General features: G+C 39.0%; 2 protein-coding genes across 2 annotated transcripts in view; both read left to right on the top strand.

Annotated features, from left to right (window-relative positions):
- The window catches only part of LOC130926983 (intraflagellar transport protein 88 homolog), a 32,087-nt gene extending 12,870 nt beyond the window's left edge, over window positions 1–19,217 (top strand). The window contains exons 20-24 of the mRNA XM_057852383.1: window positions 892–957; window positions 1,033–1,139; window positions 12,957–13,020; window positions 17,557–17,667; window positions 17,737–19,217. Of these exons, the coding sequence (XP_057708366.1) occupies window positions 892–957; window positions 1,033–1,139; window positions 12,957–13,020; window positions 17,557–17,667; window positions 17,737–17,858 (470 nt within the window). The 3' untranslated portion in view covers window positions 17,859–19,217. The remainder of the gene's footprint in view (window positions 1–891; window positions 958–1,032; window positions 1,140–12,956; window positions 13,021–17,556; window positions 17,668–17,736) is intronic.
- A 46-nt stretch (window positions 19,218–19,263) lies between these two features.
- il17d (interleukin 17d) lies at window positions 19,264–21,954 on the top strand. The gene is made up of 2 exons (XM_057852384.1): window positions 19,264–19,737; window positions 20,963–21,954. Exons 1-2 carry the CDS (start codon window positions 19,409–19,411, stop codon window positions 21,276–21,278), a joined length of 645 nt encoding a protein of 214 aa, XP_057708367.1. The 5' UTR covers window positions 19,264–19,408; the 3' UTR covers window positions 21,279–21,954.
- The last annotated feature ends 1,035 nt before the right edge of the window (window positions 21,955–22,989 follow it).

Raw genomic sequence — 22,989 nt, 5'->3', positions numbered from 1 at the left:
ACAGAAAATTGGAGAATATAGTTTTTGCTACTTTTTAAAATTTAGAATCAGTAAATGAATAAATGAACATTTATTTTAAAGAAATAATGAATCTATAATGTTTCCTTTTTTTATTTATTGAAAAAATTAAATAATTAAAAAAAAAAAGTTCTCCTTTAGTTTTTTTTTGTTTTTTCATTGAAAGTGTCAATACATAAAACACAATGAACAAAAACAATATTTGCAATTAACTTCAATATGAGAGAAAACTACAAACTAGTACATGTAAAATAAAGAGTATTTTTTTTCTCTTTTATTAGAAAAAAAACAATGAAAAATAACAAGAGAATTTAAAAATAAAACGTTTTCCCCGCATATGATTTTTAAACAAAAATAAATATGAGAATATTATGTCAAATAACATTCAACATTTTTCCGTTGGAGACTATATTCTGCGTTCAAATGATCATTCTGTTTTTCTGTGTGAATGTGGCATTTTGCTTTTCACAAAAGGCAATCTTGCAATACTGTATTTAAATTCTTTGCCCTGAAAAAAAAAAGTTTTCCATAACCAAAAGCAAGAGTGACTTTGACTCCAACATTTTGTGGCAGATCAACAAAAACTGTACACTTGGCCATGAAAGTAACATAATTTTACACAAAAATTCAATTTACGATATAATGTTATATAGCTGATGATCGGGGAAAAAAATGTAGTAATTTGCCTCAAAAACACTGGATATTATTCTAAACGTGGCTCTGATATGCAACATCTTCACTGTTTTTCTTTGTAAAAATTCTAAGAAAGCAAATGCATGTTCCATAGATAATTGAACATGTTCTATGAATGTGTATGTTGATTCCGATACTTAAAAAAGAAGGTCATTATTTTTTTTTCTGGGTTCTTTTCAGGAAACTACCAGAAAGCTCTAGACACATACAAAGAAATCCACCGCAAGTTCCCTGAAAATGTGGAATGTAATTAACAGTCCCAATTAAATAGATTTTTGCTTTTGAGTGTTGAGGAAAGACGACATATTTTTCGGTGTCCAGGTCTACGCTTCCTGGTGAGGTTGACTCAGGACATGGACCTGCAGGATGTCACGGACTACGCCAGCAAGCTGAAGAAGGTGGAGAAGATGAAGGAGCTCAGAGAACAGGTATGGAAAATCGCGTTCGGTGAAGAATGTCGCATGTGCCGTTATTCAAAAAGGCCTCGCTCTCAATGCCGTGGATCATATCTGTTCCCGCCCTTCCTGATTGAAAACACGTGTCCTCTTTGTGTGTGCCTCTTGGCTAAGAAAGAACAGCTGTCTACTTTTTCCTTTCTTCTGTGGAGAGCAGACACTCAAACACCTGTCTTGCACGATTGGGATATTGTTGTAAACTGACTGGCCGCATTGGCGGCGATAGATGTGCAATCCATTTTGACTGGAAGAGATTGTTCTCAACTCTGTCAAGTCGTTAGAGTAAAAAATGAAATTTGTGCTTTCTCTGGCTAAGATGCACCCTCGCACCAATTAATTTACCGTGAGCAGTCGTCCAATCCATTTGAAGCGGAAGGGTGGCAGCGAATGAATGAAAGCCCCTCCCGCTTTATGTCAATTGGACGTCTGTCGCTGTCAATGCCAGGCAATGAGTAAATAGTAAGTGCTGTCATGTTGATGTTTAATTTTGTCTTTTTTTTTTTTTTTTTTTTTAAACTTTGTTTGTTCTTTACATTAAAAAAAATACAGTAATGAGTCTCATATTTGTTTAAATATTCAGTTTAAAAAAAATAGGATTATAAAAAAAAAAAAAAAAAGAAAAGTTATTTGTTTTTAAATGCATTTATAACCTATCAATTTAAAAGTGTTTTGGGGTACCATAACCATACTTTTGTTTTTATTAACATTGTATTAATTTTGAATTTTATTTATCCGTAAGAAAAGAATGATTCATACTTTTAAAAGATAATTAGTCTTGCACTATGTGTACAGTTACAACACTAAAAGGATGTCATCGTGGAGTACTAAGAGGTGCGTGCCTATGCTGCACAATATGTATTCTTCAGAGATTTTGTTATCAACCGCTACTCAAGATGGCTACCCGCTAACTGTACGTTTGCTGCCCTGAAAATGGCCGCCTTTCGCCTTTCCCAAGAAAATGATAGACGTGCAATCGTGGGGCAATCCTCTGCTGTGAATATAGAGTTCATCACTTAGATGTACAATGCATTTGAAGTTTGAGGGTAGCAGCAAATGAACGTTCGATCTGGCATCCACATAGGGTACATCCTATACAGTGGGGCAAATAAGTATTTAGTCAACCACTAGTTGTGCAAGTTCTCCCACTTGAAAATATTAGAGAGGCCTGTAATTGTCAACATGGGTAAACCTCAACCATTAGAGACAGAATGAGGAGGAAAAAAAACAAAAAACTCACATTGTTTGATTTTTAAATAATTTATTTGCAAATCATGGTGGAAAATAAGTATTTGGTCAGTACCAAACGTTCATCTCAATACTTTGTTATGTACCATTTGTTGGCCATAACGGAGGCCAAACGTTTTCTGTAACTGTTCACAAACTTTTCACACACTGTTGCTGATATTTTGGCCCATTCCTCCATGCAGATCTCCTCTAGAGTAGTGATGTTTTGGGGCTGTCGTTGGGTAACACGGACTTTCAACTCCGTTCACAGATTTTCTATGGGGTTGAGATCTTTTGACTGGCTAGGCCACTCCAGGACCTTGAAATGCTTCTTACAAAGCCACTCCTTTGTTGCCCTGGCTGTGTGTTTGGTATCATTGTCATGCTGAAAGACCCAGCCACGTCTCATCTTCAATGCCCTTGCTGATGGAAGGAGATTGTCACTCAAAATCTCTCGATACATGGCCCCATTCATTCTTTCCTTTATACAGATCAGTCGTCCTGGTCCCTTTGCAGAAAAACAGCCCCAAAGCATGATGTTTCCACCCCCATGCTTCACAGTGGGTATGGTGTTCTTCGGATGCAATTCAGTATACTTTCTCCTCCAAACACGAGAACCTGTGTTTCTACCAAAAAGTTCTATTTTGGTTTCATCTGACCATAACACATTCTCCCAGTCCTCTTCTGGATCATCCATATGCTCTCTAGCGAACCGCAGACGGGCCTGGATGTGTACTGACTTCAGCAGGGGGACACGTCTGGCAGTGCAGGATTTGAGTGCCTGGTGGCGCATTGTGTTACTGATAGTTGCCTTTGTTACTGTGGTCCCAGCTCTCTGTAGGTCATTCACTAGGTCCCCCCGTGCGGTTCTGGGATTTTTGCTCACCGTTCTTGTTATCATTTTGACGCCACGGGGTGAGATCTTGCATGGAGCCCCAGATCGAGGGAGATTATCAGTGGTCTTGTATGTCTTCCATTTTCTAATAATTGCTCCCACAGTTGATTTCTTTACACCAGGCGTTTTACCTATTACAGATTCAGTCTTCTCAGCCTGGTGCTGGTCTATTTTGTCTCTGGTGTCCTTCAACAGCTCTTTGGTCTTGGCCATAGTGGAGTTTGGAGTGTGACTGACCGAGGTTGTGGACAGGTGTCTTTTATACCGATGATGAGTTAAAACAGGTGCCATTAATACAGGTAACGAGTGGAGCCTCGTTAGACCTCGTTAGAAGAAGCTAGACCTCTTTGACACCCAGAAATCTTGCTTGTTTGTAGGTGACCAAACCCTAATACCAGCAACAGTGTGTGAAAAGCTTTTGAAGAGTTACAGAAAATGTTTGGCGTCCGTTATTGCCAACAAAAGGTACAAAACAAAGTATTGAGATGAACTTTTGGTATTGACCAAATACTTATTTTCCACTCTAATTTGGAAATAAATTCTTTAAAAATCAAACAATGTGATTTTCTGTTTTTTTTTCCACATTTTGTCTCTCATGGTTGAGGTTTACCCATGTTGACAATTACAGGCCTCACTAATCTTTTCAAGTAGGAGAACTAACACAATTGGTGGTTGACTAAATACTTATTTGCCCCACTGTATGTATTTTGGGTATATGTAGTAGGGATGCACCGATCCACAGTTTTTCACTTCCGATCCGATATCTGAATTTTAATACTGCTGATACGGATGCCATTCCAATACCAGCTTTCTATGTACTTTAATATTATGTTATCAATTTTATCTGTGACTGTAATAAACTTCTCACTGCAGGCAAATATGTTATGTACAAAGGTATTCAAATATGTCCCAAAAGGCTTGAGTTGAGGCAAGTATACAGATAGACAGAGGAAGTAATGGTTCGTGTAATGGTAATGTGAAATACAAAATAAAAGTGGATAAAGTGTAGAAATGAAACATCAAATATTGTGAAAAAATCAAACACACACACACACACCCGGCATTGTGTATCTGAACAACAAAAAACTACAGTGTATCACTCAAACGTTAACACTACTGTTCATTGGGCTGAACTTATTCTTGCTAATGGAGCAGCAACAAAACAAATTTTCAAGTACAGTGGTACCTCAAAATCTTATCGGTTCGGCACACGATCTTTTCGACATCTGATGTAAAATTTGACTCACCATTAGTTTCTACATCCGGACCGATGACATACTCGAAATACAACAATTTGTGACAGCGCCACAGTTTCTTTGTTTTCTTGCAACACGGACACACGGTGGATTTTCTTGTGAGAGAAATCAACACGGGTTCCAAGAAGATTAATGGAGGTGATGAAAAAAGGTTCAATCTTACCATTTAAATGAAGATGGAAATAATGAAAATTTATGAACGAGGTGTGCGCATCCATGAACAGGCCCAACAATTTGGCGACGGTACGATGGTCCTCCTCTGACCTGCGTTCGCCAGTCTTTATAAGTTAAGGTGACAGTTATTATTGTGGTAACATCGCCAAAGAAATCGCCAGCTTCGTCAGGTTTTTAATCATTTATTTCAGAACTTGTGCAACACATCATACCTACTGTCCGCCGCGGTTGATGCAAGAAACACGAGCAGGTTAAAAGAGAAAGTAAAATCTCTGCCACACCTCTCTGACGTCAGCCACGCGGTGCGTTCAGGCACAGCACGCAAAATGCATCCGCTACATTAGAACCCGATTCGTTACATTATTACAGGAGTTATTATTATATTAAAATTACGATTTGTATTTATAATGTATTTGTTTTGCTATGTGTAATTACCATTAGTAATAGTACCAGCAGTATTTATTAAGGATTTAGTGTAGGTTTTTGGGGTGTGGAACAAATTAATGGAATTAAAATGCATTCTTATGGGGAAATCCTGCTCGACATATGACCGTTTCGACTTACAAACAAGATCCTACAACGAATTAACTTTGTATGCAGAGGTACCACTGTATTTGTAAAGTATATTATACCTGGGCTGAAGGTGCTCAATGAGGCTGTGAAACCCTTCGTTTTCAACAACGGATAATGGTTAGTCATGGAGTAAAATAAAGTTAAGCAACCTGTCTGTAATCCCCTTGGCTTTTACACCGCCATATGGGAGTTTGCCTTGCTTTTCAAACGCCTCTGAAAGTGTTTCGCAGTGGCTGCGTTCGTCCTTCTGTCTCCTTGCTTAAAAATCCTGGTGATCTGCACTGTGGATCTTAATTAAGTTCATTGTATTGAAGCTTGCGCCGTTGCTTCCTCCTCACAGTATTACGGCCTTACAAACGTTGCGTGTTGCAGGTTTGCTTTTTTCATTATTCCAACGTGAAATATTTCCACACCTTGGACATGTTAAAGGAGGTTTACCTGAGTACTGCTGCTCTCTGACCACCTCTGGCTGCAAATTGGAACGGACTTCTTGAACTGACGTGCAGGTATTACTATGCCTGTGAGTAAATAACATTCATTCAGGAAGTCCACTCCACATTTTCAACAACAGCATGGCAGACACACGTTCATGGATCGGAAATCGGATCGGTAATTCACAATTGGCGAAAACCGATACTGGATCGGATCCCTCCAATCCCTAATATGTTGGCTAAACTTGTACAGTAACAAAAGTTAATATTGTGTCCTAGATGAACCAAAATGTGATGCCCGCGTACAGTATATGGACGCCAGGTCTTTGAGGGAAAGCTTTTTAAATGACCAGAAATAGTCACTTGCCCTATAAAGGGTTAAGGCTCTCATTATAGTAGGATAACAGCACCACATGTCTCAGTCTTGCACACATGTGCAAAGGCAGGAGCAAGTGACTGGTACGAGGCACTCTTGTCAAATTATAACCAGCTGCTCTTGAATGAGCTCACCCCATGGGTGCGCATGACAAGAATCGTGTCCAAACTGTGCGACCGCAACGATTCGGACGGTTAAGCAAAATGTTGAGCGTTCAAAACAAAACGAGCGACGTTCCAACGTCATCAGTGAAGCTCGACAGTGTGCTGCGGAGTCTTCCAAAAGTGCCGTCATGGCTTTAATAACTATCATGTTGACTTATTATGTTCGGTTCTGCTTAACGTCTCAGGATTTTTATTCCAGTAAAAAGACTTTGGGACGTGATAAATGGGGAAAAAGATCAAGTGTCAAACTCATTTTGACTGCATTACTTTCAGTGCACATTCTAGACCGCACACACAGAATGTTTAGGTCTTTGTTTGTTGAAGTCTCCGAATTGTGAAAATACATGCTACACTACTGTTAACGTAATAGACAATTTAGCCTTTGGGAATGTACCGTCGGATGGTTTTGTAACCTTCAAAGACAATTTGGTCTTCAGAGAGTAACATAGTCACTGTCAAAGGGAACAACCTTCAATGAATAAACCATGATGCGACTAGCCGCTGAAATTTCCCCCAAAATGTTAAATGAGCATCTTAAAAAGCCACAGAAATTCTTAAGGTTTTTCAAAAATTGAAAGTTGCTCAAAAATCACTTTCAAAATTTGTGATTTGCGCGGAGAAACCTGCATCAGAACTCTCGGCGTGGCCTAAACAGCACTTTATTGGTGGGGTCAATTTTGGCCAGTGTTTTTCATGTCCAGGGTGTAGGCTTTATCAACATTTCAAAGTTGGTCAAGAGAAATTAGGCCATGGAGCACTTTGACACTTTTCAGATATGCACCAGAACTCTTGGCGTTGCCCGAATATATAGATATTTTGAAAAGGGGAAAAAAAAGTTTTGTTTAAGGTGTCTGTTGTTAATTCTTTTTAAGGGTTTTGTAGAGCAACCGCTAATTTAAAAGTTGCTCAAAAAGACACTCGCCACAGGCCGAATATGCAAAAAAAATATTTATTTTGGGGTGTACAGACAATTTATGTCTGATATGAAGTAGGGCTGCAGCAATCGAATAATTTAGGAATCGAGTATCCTACTGAAAATTCCATCGATTTATCGGATATTTTTGTTTACTGTAAAGAGCAATTATAAATCTACATGACAAAATTTTGGGCATTTACAGGTCATGTCCTGTTGATTTTGGGTTACTGAAAAGGAAGTGACTCAAGAATTTCCCCAAATGAATAGGAAGTTGCTCAAAATCAACAGGAAGTAACATGTAAATACCCTAAAATGAACAGGAAGTGACCCGTAAATGCCCACAAAAGACTGAGAATGCTCTTATATCAGTGCAATTGACGGCGCGAGACATCCAATCCAGTCAAAATGAACTGGATGTCTGTCGAGCGCAGTCAATGGCACCCAGTGAGCCAACATAGACACTATTCTAATGAAAGTTTTTGACAGCAACCTGTTGGTTCCTTTTTTTCTTTTTTTTTTTCTTGTTTAAACAATGACACCTTTTTTAAATGATAAAACGATTCTTGGTGGAAGCATATCGATAACCTTTTGGGCTACAAATAACTGTGACATCACCTTTTCGATATCTTGTCACATCCCTACTTTGCACCGGGCACTGTTGTTATTTTCACCAGAGGCTAACCACCTCTTGAATAAACCATCTTCCATCCATTTTTTATTAAATTTACTCTTCCCCATCCATGCATATTCCCGCTCACCTATATAAACCAGGAAAAGGCAACAACTCAAGTCGCTGATAAACACAGAGTTTGCGGAAAACAAATATTAATCCCAAACACTCATATTTAGTGCAGAACTATTAAAGCAACACACGGTAACTTTTCAACCTTTATAAAATATTTTCATAACATTTGTGATTATATGTCGACTGACAACTAGTTCAATGACACCTTTTTTATATATTGAGGGGGTCTGTATGGCTTTCACCGGCACTAATTAAAACTTTGAGGAGGGTGGTAGGAACCCTGCCGCACAAAAAACTACCAATGTGCTGACTGCTTTACGGCATCCATCACTTCACCCTTTCCCCATTCATTTTAAAGACTAAGTCGATGCGAATGCTTTCGCGCGAATTCTGCAAAGATGAGAGGGAAAGAGAGAGAAAAGGTTTTGTCTAAAGTTGAAAAGAAATGGAGTCTACCAGGATATACAGAATAAACAATGGCCCGGCTTTCACTCGCTGGCGTGATGCTGGAAACAGAAATGTTGTTTAATCCATCTGCAGGCGACTATCATGATTTTACAACACTTTGCGGGTGTGCGGTGGTCCTAATGGGAAATGCTGTGCTGGTCCTCATGGGAAATGCAGTCTAAAGGCAAAACACTACCGCTTTTGTCCACCGGCGTCGCTAAAATCAACCAAAATTGAAAAACTACCAAGTGTTGCTTTAATAAAGCATTAGACGTTTTATGGCAGACTACAGTGATTTCCCTGGCTCTATATCGTCTAGAAATGTAATACCTACTATAATTTTCTAAAAAAATTAAGACAATTTAAGACCTTGATTATCCGGATTTTAAATGTGACATTTTAAGACTTTAATGACCCGCGGCAAGCCTGTTTTTAACACAAACATTTATTGGAAAACTTCTTTAATGTCAAAGTGACATTGTTTGCATAATTATTCACCCCCTCAAGTCAGTATTTTGGCTGCAATCACAGAGTCCGTGTGGATAAGTCACAATCAATCTTGTACATCTGCCCACTGTTCCATCTTCTTTGCAAAACTGCTCAAGCTCTGTCAGGTTGCGCATAAACAACCCTTTTCAAGTCCAGCCACAAATTCTCTATGGGATTGAGGTCTGGGTTTTGACTCGGCCAGTCACTCCATAACATTTACTTGGTTCTTATTTAACCATTCCTGTGTAGCCTTTGCAGTATACTTTGGATCAAGGATCATTTTCTTGCTGGAAAATAAATCTTCTCCCAAGCCATAGTTCTCTTGCAAACTCGAGATTTCAGTGTATTTTGCTGCATTAATTTTGCTGTCTATCCTGACAAGCCGTCCTGATCTGGCTGCTGAAAAACATCACCACAGCATGATGCTGCCACCACCATGCTTCACAGTGGGGATGTGTGTTTTTGGTGGTGTGCAGTGTTTTGGTTTCCGCCAAACATAACGCCACTGTCGAAGAGAAGTCCAATTAGATTTCGACTAGACTTTGCCAAAAAGCATATGGATGTGGAGAGGATTCTTTGGTCTGTAAAGACCAAAATTGAGCTTTTGGGCCATCAGACAAGTCGTGTTCAGTCAAATTTTTAGCAAAAGAGACGCTTTTTGGAGCGCCACGTTCATTTTGACATGTTGACTTGGCGAACCTATCAGAAGTTCTGTCCGTATTAATATATACAGTGGGGCAAATAAGTATTTAGTCAACCACCAATTGTGCAGGTTCTCCTACTGTACTTGAAAAGATTAGAGAGGCCTGTAATTGTCAACATGGGTAAACCTCAACCATGAGAGACAGAATGTGGGGAAAAAACAGAAAATCGCATTGTTGGATTTTTAAAGAATTTGTAATTTCCAAATTAGAGTGGAAAATAAGTATTTGGTCACCTACAAACAAGCAAGATTTCTGGCTGTCAAAGAGGTCTAACTTCTTCTAACGAGGTCTAACAAGGCTCCACTCGTTACCTGTATTAATGGCACCTGTTTTAACTCATCGGTTAAAACTGGATCTGGGGCTCCATACAATATCTCACCCCGTGGCGTCAAAATGATAACAAGAACGGTGAGCAAAAATCTCAGAACCACACGGGGGGAGCTAGTGAATGACCTAAAGAGCTGGGACCGCAGTAACAAAGGCTACTATCAGTAACACAATCTGCCGTCAGGGACTCAAATCCTGCACTGCCAGACGTGTCCCCCTGCTGAAGAAAGTACACGTCCAGGCCTGTCTGCGGTTCGCTAGAGAGCATTTGGATGATCCAGAAGAGGACTGGGAGAATGTGTTATGGTCAGATGAAACCAAAATAGAACTTTTTAGTAGAAACACAGGTTCTCGTGTTTGGAGGAGAAAGAATACTGAATTGCATCCGAAGAACACCATACCCACTGTGGAGCATGGGGGTGGAAACATCATGCTTTGGGGCTGTTTTTCTGCAAAGGGACCAGGGCGACTGATCTGTGTAAAGGAAAGAATGAATGGGGCCATGTATCGAGAGATTTTGAGTGAAAATCTCCTTCCATCAGCAAGGGCATTGAGGATGAGACGTTGCTGGGTCTTTCAGCATGACAATGATCCCAAACACACAGCCAGGGCAACAAAAGAGTGGCTTTGTAAGAAGCATTTCAAGGTCCTGGAGTGGCCTAGCCAGTCTCCAGATCTCAACCCCATAGAAAATCTGTGGAGGGAGTTGAAAGTCTGTGTTACCCAACGACAGCCCCAAAACATCACTGCTCTAGAGGAGATCTGGTTGGAGGAATGGGCCAGAATACCAGCAACAGTGTGTGAAAAGCTTGTGAAGAGTTACAGAAAACGTTTGGCCTCCATTATTGCCAACAAAGGGTACATAACAAAGTATTGAGATAAACTTTTGGTATTGACCAAATACTTATTTTCCACCATGATTTGCAAATAAATTCTTGATTTTCAGTTTTTTTTTTTTTTTTCCACATTTTGTCTCTCATTGTTGAGGTTTACCCATGTTGACAATTACAGGCCTCTCTAATATTTTCAACTGGGAGAACTTGCACAATTAGTGGTTGACTAAATACTTATTTGCCCCACTGTAGGTGAATATTTTCTACTTAGATGTAGGGGTGGGCGATATGGCCTTAAACATGTATCACGATAAATGGAGCAGATTTATCTCGATAACGATAAATGACGATAAAGTCGTCCAAGCGGACTGTTATATAATTTGAAAATCTGAATCAATGCATGAAATACAGATTAACAGTTTCTTGTTGATTTAGTTACCAGCATTCAATTTGATATATTTAACAAATGTACATGCAGTCTAGACATTAGGTTTATACAAATGAATTGTAAACAATAAGAATTCAAGTATGAGCATTTATAACAGAGTGTATGGCTTGAACAATGTACATTGTCAAAATCGATATGCCTGTGCAAACATGTCATTGTAACACAAATGACTTGCAGCTCGAACAGTACACTTCAAAAAGACTATTTATTGTTAATAGCTGCTGTGACATAATTATTCAATACAAGTGTTTACTTTATGGTTTCAGGGTCTCCCCCCCCCCCCCCCCCCCAGTGCATTTTTTAATAAATGCACACATACATGAACCCCCAAACAGAAAGACAGACAGACACACATTAAAGCTATATTGATCTTCTGCAAATGAAACACTTAAGATTTTATGATAGCAATAATGACACAGAATTAAGCACATACAGAAAAATAGCTGGGGCCATTTGTGCTTTATGCTGAATGCTTTACCATCACAAAAGCTATCAGAGAAATCACACACAGTCAGATACAAAATAACGCGACATAGTAATTGCTAGATGCAGTCCATGCCCAATCCACTCATTAAATTCAGCCGTTTCGATAAGGTTAGAGCCGCTATTCGACTCCATCACGTTCATTTGTAGCGTTAGCCGCTAGCGGCCGCTAGCGTTAGCGGCTAGCGTTAGCCTGTGGCCTGGCTACCGGTAGAAAGCACTGAAAGCACCATCTCCGGAAATTGTGAGAACAAGGGAGGACAGCTGGTGAAAGCCCGTCTGGATGCCACCAAGAGTCTATTAAATGTCGGGTGAAAGTTTGGCGAACCTCCCTTAAACCACACTCCATCACGTTTTGCTTGTAGCATTAGCTGCTAGCGTTAGCTTACCGGGCTTCTGTTTGATTGGCTTCCTGATGATCACGTGACTCCCTACGTAAGTACATTCACTGCTTTCTTAAAGGGGAATGAGCATAGACGAACAACAGAGTCAAAGCGGGATGAAAAGACTATTTTCTTGTTTTATTAATTTACCGAATTTACCGACATGGTCAAAATTACGTCGGTCATCGTGAAGAATTTCGGTGACGGTAAATTTTCGGTTTACCGCCCAGCTCTACTTAGATGTATATTTTAGGGCTGTCAAAATTATCGCATTAATGGGCGGTAATTAATTTTTTAAATGAATCACGTTAAAATATTTGACGCAATTAACGCACATGCCCTGCTCAAACAGATTAAAATGAATGTACAGTGTAATATCCGCCTGTTACTTGTTTTTTTGTGTTTGGCGCCCTCTGCTGGCGCTCGGATCCAACTGCTTTTATGGGTTAGTACCATGAGTGAGCATGGTGTAATTATTGACATCAACAATGGCGAGCTACTAGTTTATTTTTTGATTGAAAACATTAAGTGGGGTTTTAATATAAAATTTCTATAACTTGTACTAACATTTATCTATTAAGTAGTTCAAGTCTTTCTATACATGGATCACTTTAAGAGAATGTTAATGTTAATGCCATCTTGTTGATTTATTGTTATAATAAAAAAATACAGTACTTTATACCGTATGTTGAATTTATATATCCGTCTTGTGTCTTATCTTTCCATTCCAACAATAATTAACTGAAAAATATGGCATATTTTATAGATGGTTTGAATTGCGATTAATTACGATTAATTAATTTTTAAGCTGTAATTAACTCGATTAAAAATTTTAATCGTTTGACAGCCCTAGTATATTTTTAACAGCAACAGATGTAACATCCCCAAAAAAGTCTGAAACATTTTCCTCTTCTTCCTACAGAGAGTCAAGTCGGCACGAGAGGGCAGCTCGCGAGGTCGGCGAGAGGGCAGCGCGGGAAGTGCGGGTGAGTCCCACTTTTTTCCAAACGCGCGCAAATCCATCTCCCAAAGTCAACATGAAGTCAAACCTCCTGATGATTGATGCCGCGAACACGTGACGGCTCATCTCTGATTAATACTCATCGCTCGTTTTTCCCACGCACCTAATGGCACCTTCACAATGCCGTGAGAAACCTCGAATGGACGTGAGAATTTTCCCTCTTTTCTGTAAAGACTGCAACACTTCAACAATTTGCGAAAGAAAATTCACTCATTTTTCTTTTCAACTATATTGCTGCCAGTAACGATCGCTGCCAGACCTCCAGTCAACCTGGATTGGACGTCTATCACCGCCAATGGCAGTGAAACCTGAGCACTTAATTCTACCTATCCCAGTTGAAATGAATTTGATTTAGGGATACAGGGATCCACTTTTTTTTTTTTCACTTCCGATCCGATCCTGATACTTGAATCAGGGTATATGTCAATACTGATATGATTCTGATGCCAAATCTCGTGTTTTGTTTCTTTTTTTTTTTAGTTTTAAGCGGGTATTAATTTAGAATTAATTAGGCCTCTCCGTTGAATGAATGAATGCTTTTATTGTCATTGTAGAACAAAATTGAGGTGCCCTTTACAGTGATAGTAAAAGTTCAAAGTAGTCAAATTTAGAAATCTTAAAATATTTAGGTTAGCTATCAAATATTTGCCTGAATATAACTATGAGATCAATTTCTAAAATTAACAGTAAGGTGTTTTTTTCTTCTAATCTGTATACCATAGATAGAACAAATAGTAAAAATTCTTGTAGAATTCCAGCCTAATTCTTCTTATCAATGCTGTAAAAATACTGTAATTGTACAAACCTATACTTGCTGTACCGTATTTTAAAAGCTGACAACTGTATTTTCCACACTGTAAGGCACACCTAAAAGCCTTTAATTTTCTCAAACGCCGGCAGTGCGCTTTATAATCTCATGCGCTTTATAAATAGATAAATAATGGTTAATCATGGCATGGAATTCCCTATAGCGCTGCTTCATCTGGTATTATTACTAGTAGCATTTTTGGCAGCCCTTTTATTTTAGTTTTTGTCTTAGTCTTTTGGACGAAAATACTTATTATTAGTCTTAGTCATATTTTAGTCATTTCAAAATGTGCTCTTCTTCATCGAGTTTTAGTCAACAGTTACTCAAAATGTTTTCGTCTGGAAACTTCAAAAGTTTTAGTCCATGAATAAATAAAAAAAAATAATAAAAGGTTTCCAACAATTTCGAATGAACATTGACAGACATGACATGATTGTATTGTAGAGTCTACTAGGACGTCACAGTCTTTGTGATTATATTACACACTTAGCTGGAAAACATTGCATTATTTTCAATTCATTATATTCACCCGGGCACCACAAACTGGATGTAAAATGTTTTCCAGAGTTTAAGATGACACTCATCTTGCTAAATGCTAAGGCTAACGCGAATGCTATGCGAACGCGACAAGTTACATTTAATATTTGATGATCATTCAGCACAGACGTTTAAAGGCTAAAGCAACATGGCATATTGAATCAAAATAAGAAAGCTAAACTTACCACGCAGCACCTGACATGTGTTTCACAAAAGGCAATTCTGAAGCCTGCCTTCCGGTCACTGGTGAGTAGTGTGTGCAGGGAGGTGGGGCAAAGCACGTCAGATGAGTGACACGACCAAACAATGCTACGATGCGTTCTACCTACACATCCGAATCCGATAAGAAAATATCACACATAGTGAACTTATGACAGAAACTGTGGCAAATTTTCATCTTGTTCTCGTGTCTCCTGACGAAAACTCTGAGGAAAATCCTGATTGTCCTGAAACTCATTTTTTAACCAAAAATGCCTGAAATGGTATCCTTTGTCGAACGTTAAATTCCGTTACAGCCATTTACCACGAGAGACTACGTTCGCCGTATGCGGCAACTCCATCTTTAACTGTAGGTTCTAATCGACTTGTAAACAAATAAAATAACTGTTGATCATGAAGTGAACCCAAACTCAACATTAGCATTGCATATCTATTGACAAAATGAAATAAGACTGTGGAGCATTTTGGAGTGCGACCACATTCGTGCAACATGAATGAGGAACTCCGAGATATATGTCACATGGAATTTTCACAGGTTGGGTCGATCCGATCTGTGAATTAAACTTTTATTTGACTAGACATGTTGCAATGGCGTACCGCACGCATGCGATTTTTAGACCGCGACGTCGCATCGTAAAGCGGAAGTAAAACAGAAGTCGGACATTATAGACCCGCCCTCGCATAGTAACCATGTTAATTATGCTACTTTTCTCCGGTAATCTTTCAAAAACAAACATGCCGGTCACACATTGCTTTTTTGGAACTTGTAGAAACGACTCTAGACATTACGACATATGACGGATGTTTTCTTTATACTTCCCGAAACCAAAAACTTGGAGGCAAAAAAATTTGAAGAATGAATCAACTTGCGCAGACTTTTAATGCCAGCTTGGCTGTAAACATTTATGCAGTAAACATTTTGTTGGGTTGGCACTGTCTTTCAGAGGACAAAAAGGTAAGCCATTTTGATATTTTTAACTTATTTTTTAGCGTGACGTTGTGCCGTGCTTCTTCTGTCTGACAATGAATGACCTGAAAAGAATTAAAATGATAGCTGACTGCCACTGTTACATTTTCTGTTGTAAAAAAAAAAAAAAAAAGAACTTTAGTGAGCAGGAAGTGTAAATAAATTATAGAAATTATATTTGTTATCAATGAAAAAATTAAGTGTTCGTTGGCTGTCACTGAGTAGCATTTGCGATCGCTACGCAACACAAACAATATAAATTACCCCAAGAACGTTCAGAGACGTAGGACAACCAGAGGATTTAAGAAAGACAGAGCTGGTGGTAAAGGATAGCTTGTTGAAACAGGAAAAGTCATTGTCAGCTAAGAGTTAAGAAAAAGGTGTCTATAAAAAAGCTACCTCTGGATCAGGTCGGCTCTTTTCCCTGTCTTTTTCAGCCCTCGACACTCAAGCCATCTCTTTAACTGAACATTTTTATGTTCTTCCACATCTTTGCTAGAGAATTTGGCACCAGGGACATTATTTTCGGAGAAAATTGGTAGGTTTAGCTCTGTGAACATCTCCTTCGTACACGATTTCCATTTATTTCCTATCGGGGACAAACGGTCGCGTGCCCCCCCCCTTAGCAACAGTAGCTAACTTCATGAATATTAATCAGCGGAAGTGACATGTTGCTTGCGGTACGCCATTACCGGTTTCAAGGTATACCGGGTTATGAAAACGTCACGGTTTCAAAACAGCAAACATTTTCCAACATACCGTTAGTCCCTCAGGTATTGGCCATTTTTCATGTCCCAAAAATGCAGGGAGAAATCCCTTGCTTGCAGCTGCAAGGCTCAACCCTCCCCCAGCGGTTGTTGCTCAGCGTCAGTGAGTCAGCTGTGCTACATGATGGCTGGAGGAGGTGAAACTCTTGAACTTTTTCTCCCATTGAAGAAAACAAAATCGCTGGTATGGGAATACTTCGGCTACAGAAAAGTTAGACGGCCGCGGGTTAGAGGAGGAGGACCAACCGACATGTAAAACATGTTTGCGGGGAGTGGCTGCCGAGGAGGCAATACCTCCAATATGATTTTGCCTTTACACAAAATTAAAGGTTAGTGAACGCTGTCATAAACGTTTCCCACCAGCTACGAGAGTTAACTCCAGCGTGTTTAGTGTGACTAGCGGTGATAAAAAATGGTGTCTTTTTTTTCTCTGGCAACTGTCTTTGTTGAGAAAGAGAGTGTGTGTATAATGTAAACATGATACGAGTCATACACACGTGCTTTTTATGAAAAATAATTCAATTATTTTTGTTCAGATGGTAATAATGTGGAGCTCTGAGCTGTGAGGCTCACCTAGATGACTGCATTTATTTTAATTCTAATTAGAATATTTCAGTTATTTTTTTAAATTTATTTTAACTTAACAGTACAGTATACTTATGTTCCAATATGCTAATATGTTTTGAAAAATAACATTTCTGTTCAATGGAAAAAAATTTTTGTTTTTAACCCAGATAAAGTAACACATTTAAGAGCTGTAATCGCAATACCATGAAACTGTGATATTTTGTCTTAAGGTTATCTTACCGTCAGAATCTCATATACCCAATTGGTACCCGAAACCGATACCTGAACGACCCCATCTCTTAATTTGATGTGTATGCTGTTAATAGCAGTGAATGAGTTAAAGTAATACTGTGTCCTTTTTGTTATCTTTAAAAAGTTCACCTCTGGTTTAAGGAGCACAAAAATAACTTTAATAGTCAACAAACTGGAGTCCGCTTTGTATATCATCCTTCTTGTGTGTCACTCCTAAGTGGGTAGTACTCAACTAACTTTTTGCGATTGCGTTTTCCAAGTGAAGTTCTCACTATGGAGCCTTTTGCCAGAAATTTGGCAGTATGAGTGAAGGCAGAATGTTTTTTTTTTTTTTAAATTTTGCTATGGTTACCAAACAGCCTCATATTTACAAATGCGTTGCAGACAGCGGCCATAGCAGCAGCAACGGCCACAAAGGCGAACGTCTGGGTGTCCAGGTGATGTCACTCCCCGCTTCTTACGACCCTTACGAAAGGAGCAGCCCCAAAGAACTCGGTGAGGAGCCGCTCCGTATGTTTCTGTTTACAAAAAAAACGCCACTCGCCAAAAGATGTGTGTGCATAGACGCCTCCTATGTGGACCCACTGGGGCCTCTGACGGAGCGACCCAAGACTGGGGCCAAGGTGCGGGTGGATGATGACGACTTCGCCGATGAAGAGCTCGGCGATGAGCTGCTGCCTGAGTAGCTTTGTGGCACGCTTGAACTCCTTGAGTTCCTTGCCATTGACGGCAATAGACGTTCAATCCGTTGGGCCGGGTTGGCAGCCTCTCCCAATCAAAATGGATTGCCATCAGCGGTAGTAAACGAGTTAAAATTTAAAAGTTAAATATTGTAATGGACCTGCGTCCAAAATGAAACCGGAAGTAGGCAATTTTGGTTTGAGGCAGGCAAAAGCCTTTTTGTGAAAAAGTGTCATCCCGAGTCGCTAGTTTTAAAGTTGGGTGGATGAAAGAAAAGGATCCAAGGACACACTCAAAATTCAAAAGGATGTCGGCTATTTTACATCCTTGCTAGTCCTCCCAGTCAAATTGGATTGGATGTCTGTTGCTGTCAATGGCAGCTGATGAGTTAATACTTACCAAAAAATTTAAAACCCAATTTTTTGTTTTCCCAATTCCGATTCCCTCTTCTATAAATGAAAGCGGAAAGATTTCATGTTGTCGCTTGCATCCTTTTCTGAAAGTGGAACTAACCTGCACCCAACTAAAGACAATGTAAATGTACCGTATTGGCCTGAATATAGGACGGCACTGATTATAAAACAACCCCCTCTTTTTCAAGACTCAAGTTTGAAAAAAGACTTTTTGAACCAAATTTTTATACAGAAAATAATTACAGTACATCTGAAACAAATGATTATAACAATATATTTGACAGAAAAATCATGTTATTTTGCCTCATTCAAATCTTAATATCTGAACATTTAAATATGTAAACTAAAGTGCAATCACATTCGTAAATGAATGGCTTCTGGTTTTTAAAATGTAAATAAACCAATCTATTGTGATAAATTAACAAAATTACAATAACTGCATTAACCATCAAAGTGAGGTCTAACTGTAACTAGTCTTGAAACAAATCTGAATAAGGAAAAACACTGCAATAAAATAATGCAAACTGGTTAAACTTGAGAGCAGCTGAGATCTGTCATGACAGAACATGACTCCTCAAGTTCAGCATTCGCTTTAATGATATCTGGCGCCGTCTAGCGTCATGAATGGGTATAATGTCTAGACCGCGAAAATAAGACGACCCCCACCTTTTCGGTCTTATTTCAATGCAAAAAAACACGTCTTATATTCGGGCCAATACGTATTCCTGGCACAATCCTGATCATTTCAATACTTGTTTTGTGCAACACCACCCTCTGGTGGTCGAAATGTAGCAAGTGTGGCAGCCAACCCTTGGAACAACCAACCCCATTCGCACCCGTTTATATATTTACAAGAGCTGTTTTTTGTTTTTTTTAATCCAGCGGTGGTTCAAAATATTTTTATATTGTGTATATAATAAAGTAGCATGAAAGTCCAATGTTAAATGATTTGAAGTTGTTTGTGCATAGTCACAGCTGCTCCCAGTGTGGACCCTCCCACTCTCAGGCGAGATGTTTGTTTTATTAGCAAGGCTCTGCTGCCGAGCGGAGAGAAGATAAATGTAGTCGCTGAGTGTGCGATGAGACCACGTGTTCCCGCTTGAGTCATCCAGCGTCTCCAGTCCCCGGCTAGCCAGCTCGTCATGCCCCCTGGGCTCGGGCTCCGTGCACCGCTCCTGGCGGCGGCCGCGCTTCTGCTCCTAGCCGTAGGTGGCGCGGCGGTGGGTAACCGCGTGAGAAAGAAGGCGGCCAGAACCCGCTCGTGTCTAGACCTTCCCGAGGAGATACTGGAGCAGATGTTCGGCCGCCTTTCGGTCGGCGTGCTGAGCGCCTTCCACCACGCCCTGCAGCTGGAGCCCCGCGACAGAGTCAACTTGAGCTGCCCCAGCGCCGCCGCCGTCCGCTCGGCGTCGGGCGACGGGAAGAGCAAACTACCGGTCAACCTGCTTAGCGTCTCCCCCTGGGCTTACAGGTAAAAAATAAAAAACTACTACATACATGTTATATTTCTCCGTATTTAGATGGTTTCATTTCGGTGTTATTTTGTGAACGTATTGATGGCAATAACGGAACATAAAATATCGCAATAAAACAAGTTTTTTTTTTTGTACTTTCTAAACTTTTCTCAAAAGCTATTGGGACTGCTGCGGTCAAATATTTGAGTAAATACGTTTTTATATATATATATATATCAGGGCTGGAACGATTATTTTCCCAATCGATTAATTAAACAAGTAATTGCTCAATTGGATAAACGTAACATTTTGTTAATTCCCTTCAAAATTTACTTTAAAGTTTTTTTAGGCATGTTCTAAGTAACAATGAAGACAAAATGGATGACTTTCCTTCAAAAATATTTCATTGCAGCTTCCTGACTTAAATGATAGAGGTGTAGACTACAGTTATCAAATTCGTTGGTAACTAATTTATTAATCGATCAGTTGTTGCAGCCTTATTAAAAAGCTAGTTTGGACAGTGAGATGTCCGAAAATTGGCAAAAATGTGAAGTGTTGTTTTCCAAAGTAAAAGATTTTTGTTCATGTTCTACTTTGACTTAACACAAATATAATGAAGAAATCTGATATTTACAACTGAGAAGTTATATGTTTTTATAATTTCAAGAATTAAGACAAGTTTAAGGTGAAGACGGTCCTAAACGATTAATTGGTTATCAAAAAGTTGTCGATTAATCGATTAATTGTTGCACCTCTAGTTTATATTTTGTTTCACTGCGTTTTGTAATTAGTGTTAAACGATAGCCTTTTTTGGTTCCCAATACCGATTTAATTATTATCAGCCTTTACTGTACTGATGTGTTTTTTTGTTTGTTTGTTTTTAAGTTTTTATTTTTTATACTAAATTTTAACATATTCACCTGACTGTTAAGTAATTGCTAATTGCACTAGACATCCAATACATTTGAAATGGGAGGGGTGGCAGCGAACAAACGTTCTTGACAGTAAATATTCTGATATCTGTAGTCCTAGTTGACACAGCTTTGTTAAAAGTAACAAAACTTACTGCGTTCTGCGATTCCCTTTTAGTTCATACTAGTTTTTTTTTTTTGTTAAGGCAAAATACTGTATCAGCATGCTAAACTATTGATTATTTAGCCAACTTTATTGTCCATGATATATGTATTATTTTTTTTTTTTCAGAAAAATTTAACTGAATGTGTTTTCAATTGGTCTTTCCAGGATCTCGTACGACCCAAGCAGGTACCCACGTCACATCCCCGAAGCGTACTGCCTGTGCAAAGGCTGCCTGACCGGACCTCAGCGGCAGGAGAGCCAGCACTACCGCAGCACTCCCGTCTACGCTCCCTCCGTGGTCCTCAGGAGGTCCGGTTCTTGCGTCGGGGGCCGGCACTCGTACTCTGAGGTCTATGTGTCCGTGGCGGTGGGCTGCACATGCGTCCCCCTGATGGACAAGGACCGGGCGCTCCAAAACACCACCCGCACTCTGGACTCTTGGAGGACGGCCAAAACCAAAGCTGCACGCTTTTGGGGATGAAGATAAGTCATCATCCATTCATTATCAACGGAAGTGACCCGTATATGCCCCGAAATCAACATGAACTTACCGGTCTATGAACCGAAATCAATGGGAAAGGACCAGTAAATGCTAAAAATCAAAAGGATGTGACTTGTAAATTCCCAAGATAAGCAGGAAATGACCGAGAGTGTACCGACCTGCATTTTTTTGTTACTGGTTGTAATATTAGCTACACCGGGACAGCTGATCCCGTATGTGAATATCAATCATATGTTTTGTATGACTTCAGAAAAAAAGCCAGTTAAATAAGTACATTTATTAAGAATTCATCTATTTAGTAATGATCATGTTTCAGTGCCATTGACGAAGATAGATGTGTATATGAAAATGATGTCTATATGTTTCAAGAGCTTTGCTTAGAAAAAACAAATATTTTGGAAGATTTACCTTTTTCTCCCATTTCTTTGGGGGGGCGGCGTGGTGTCATAAACATATATACTGTTTCACTTCATAGACAAAATGATAATGACTACCACCATGTACATTTTTAATTCTTTTCTCCTAAAAAAAAAAAAGTGCTGTTTTACTATAATAAGTACTTTTCTAGTAAAAAGAAGCATTCTTCCAATTCTGACTGCTCTTTTTCTGAGAAATATTTTAAATTTTAACCCATCACAAAATGATCTCTCAAGTCTTTTCCCACCAAAACAAATATGAAATGAAAAATACATTCATCACCTAACATTGACATTTTGGCGGTCCCGTTGAAAGATAAACTTTTCATTTGTTAACCTTGGATTTTCGCAGGAACGTTGACTTGTCAGTTTCTATTGTTGCTAAAGAAGAAGCATTGCATAATGGCGCTGGTTTATAGGGCAATTAGCCACTGCCAAAATTCGCCTCTCTACAAGTCTTAAGTCTCCTCCCAGACCAGAAAGTCCAAAATATTAGAAGCAAAACTTATAAAAGTTTTCCTATTCTATGTTGACTAAAAATTCCAAATTGAAAGTCTTAAAATGGTAAATTATTAAATATATAATTACTTCAATACGTCATCTGATGGCAATGTTTTAGTGTGATTAGTTAGCCTGTAGTAAGTTGTTACTTCAGTTTTTTAAAGTTTTCAATTTTGAATATATTCAAATATCAGTTTTTATTCAAGACTTTATATTCATTTATTTATTTCACCTATTTCAAAATTTTATATTGATATTGCCCATAACAGGGGTCGGCAACCCAAAATGTTGAAAGAGCCATATTTAACTAAAAAAACAAAAACAAATATATCTGGAGCCACAAAAAAAATGAAAGCTTTATAATGAAGGCAACACATGCTGTTTTTTTTTTTTTAATCATATTTTAGCTTTATTAGCCTACTATCAAGATGACTTAGTTGGCTACGAATATATAATGAGCCTTCATGATTACCGTATTTTCCCCACTATAAGGTGCACCTGAAAGCCTTCAATTTTCTCAAAAGCCAGAAGTGCACCTTCTAATCCGATGTGCCTTATATATGGATCAATATTGGTTAATCATGGCATGACACTCCATTTAGCTCAGCTCCATCTTGTGGATGCATCACACAACGCGAACCACTACTCCTACTACTACTGCGTCCTATAATGCAATGTGCCCTATACATGAAAACGGTTTTAAAATAGGCCATTCATTGAAGATGTGCCTTATACTCCAATGCGCCTTATTGTGCGGAAAATATGCTAAATGT

The sequence above is a fragment of the Corythoichthys intestinalis genome, chromosome 12 (assembly GCF_030265065.1).
Source record: "Corythoichthys intestinalis isolate RoL2023-P3 chromosome 12, ASM3026506v1, whole genome shotgun sequence".
NCBI classification, from domain to species: Eukaryota; Metazoa; Chordata; class Actinopteri; order Syngnathiformes; family Syngnathidae; genus Corythoichthys; species Corythoichthys intestinalis.
Note: the sequence above shows the minus strand (reverse complement) of the source record. Positions and strands in the feature narration are given on the sequence as shown.

Coding starts and splice junctions, on each gene's coding strand:
- il17d (XM_057852384.1), top strand. CDS start 19,409: ATGCCCCCTGGGCTCGGGCTCCGTGCACCGCTCCTGGCGGCGGCCGCG. Junction 19,738..20,962: donor GTCTCCCCCTGGGCTTACAG/GTAAAAAATAAA, acceptor TGGTCTTTCCAG/GATCTCGTACGACCCAAGCA.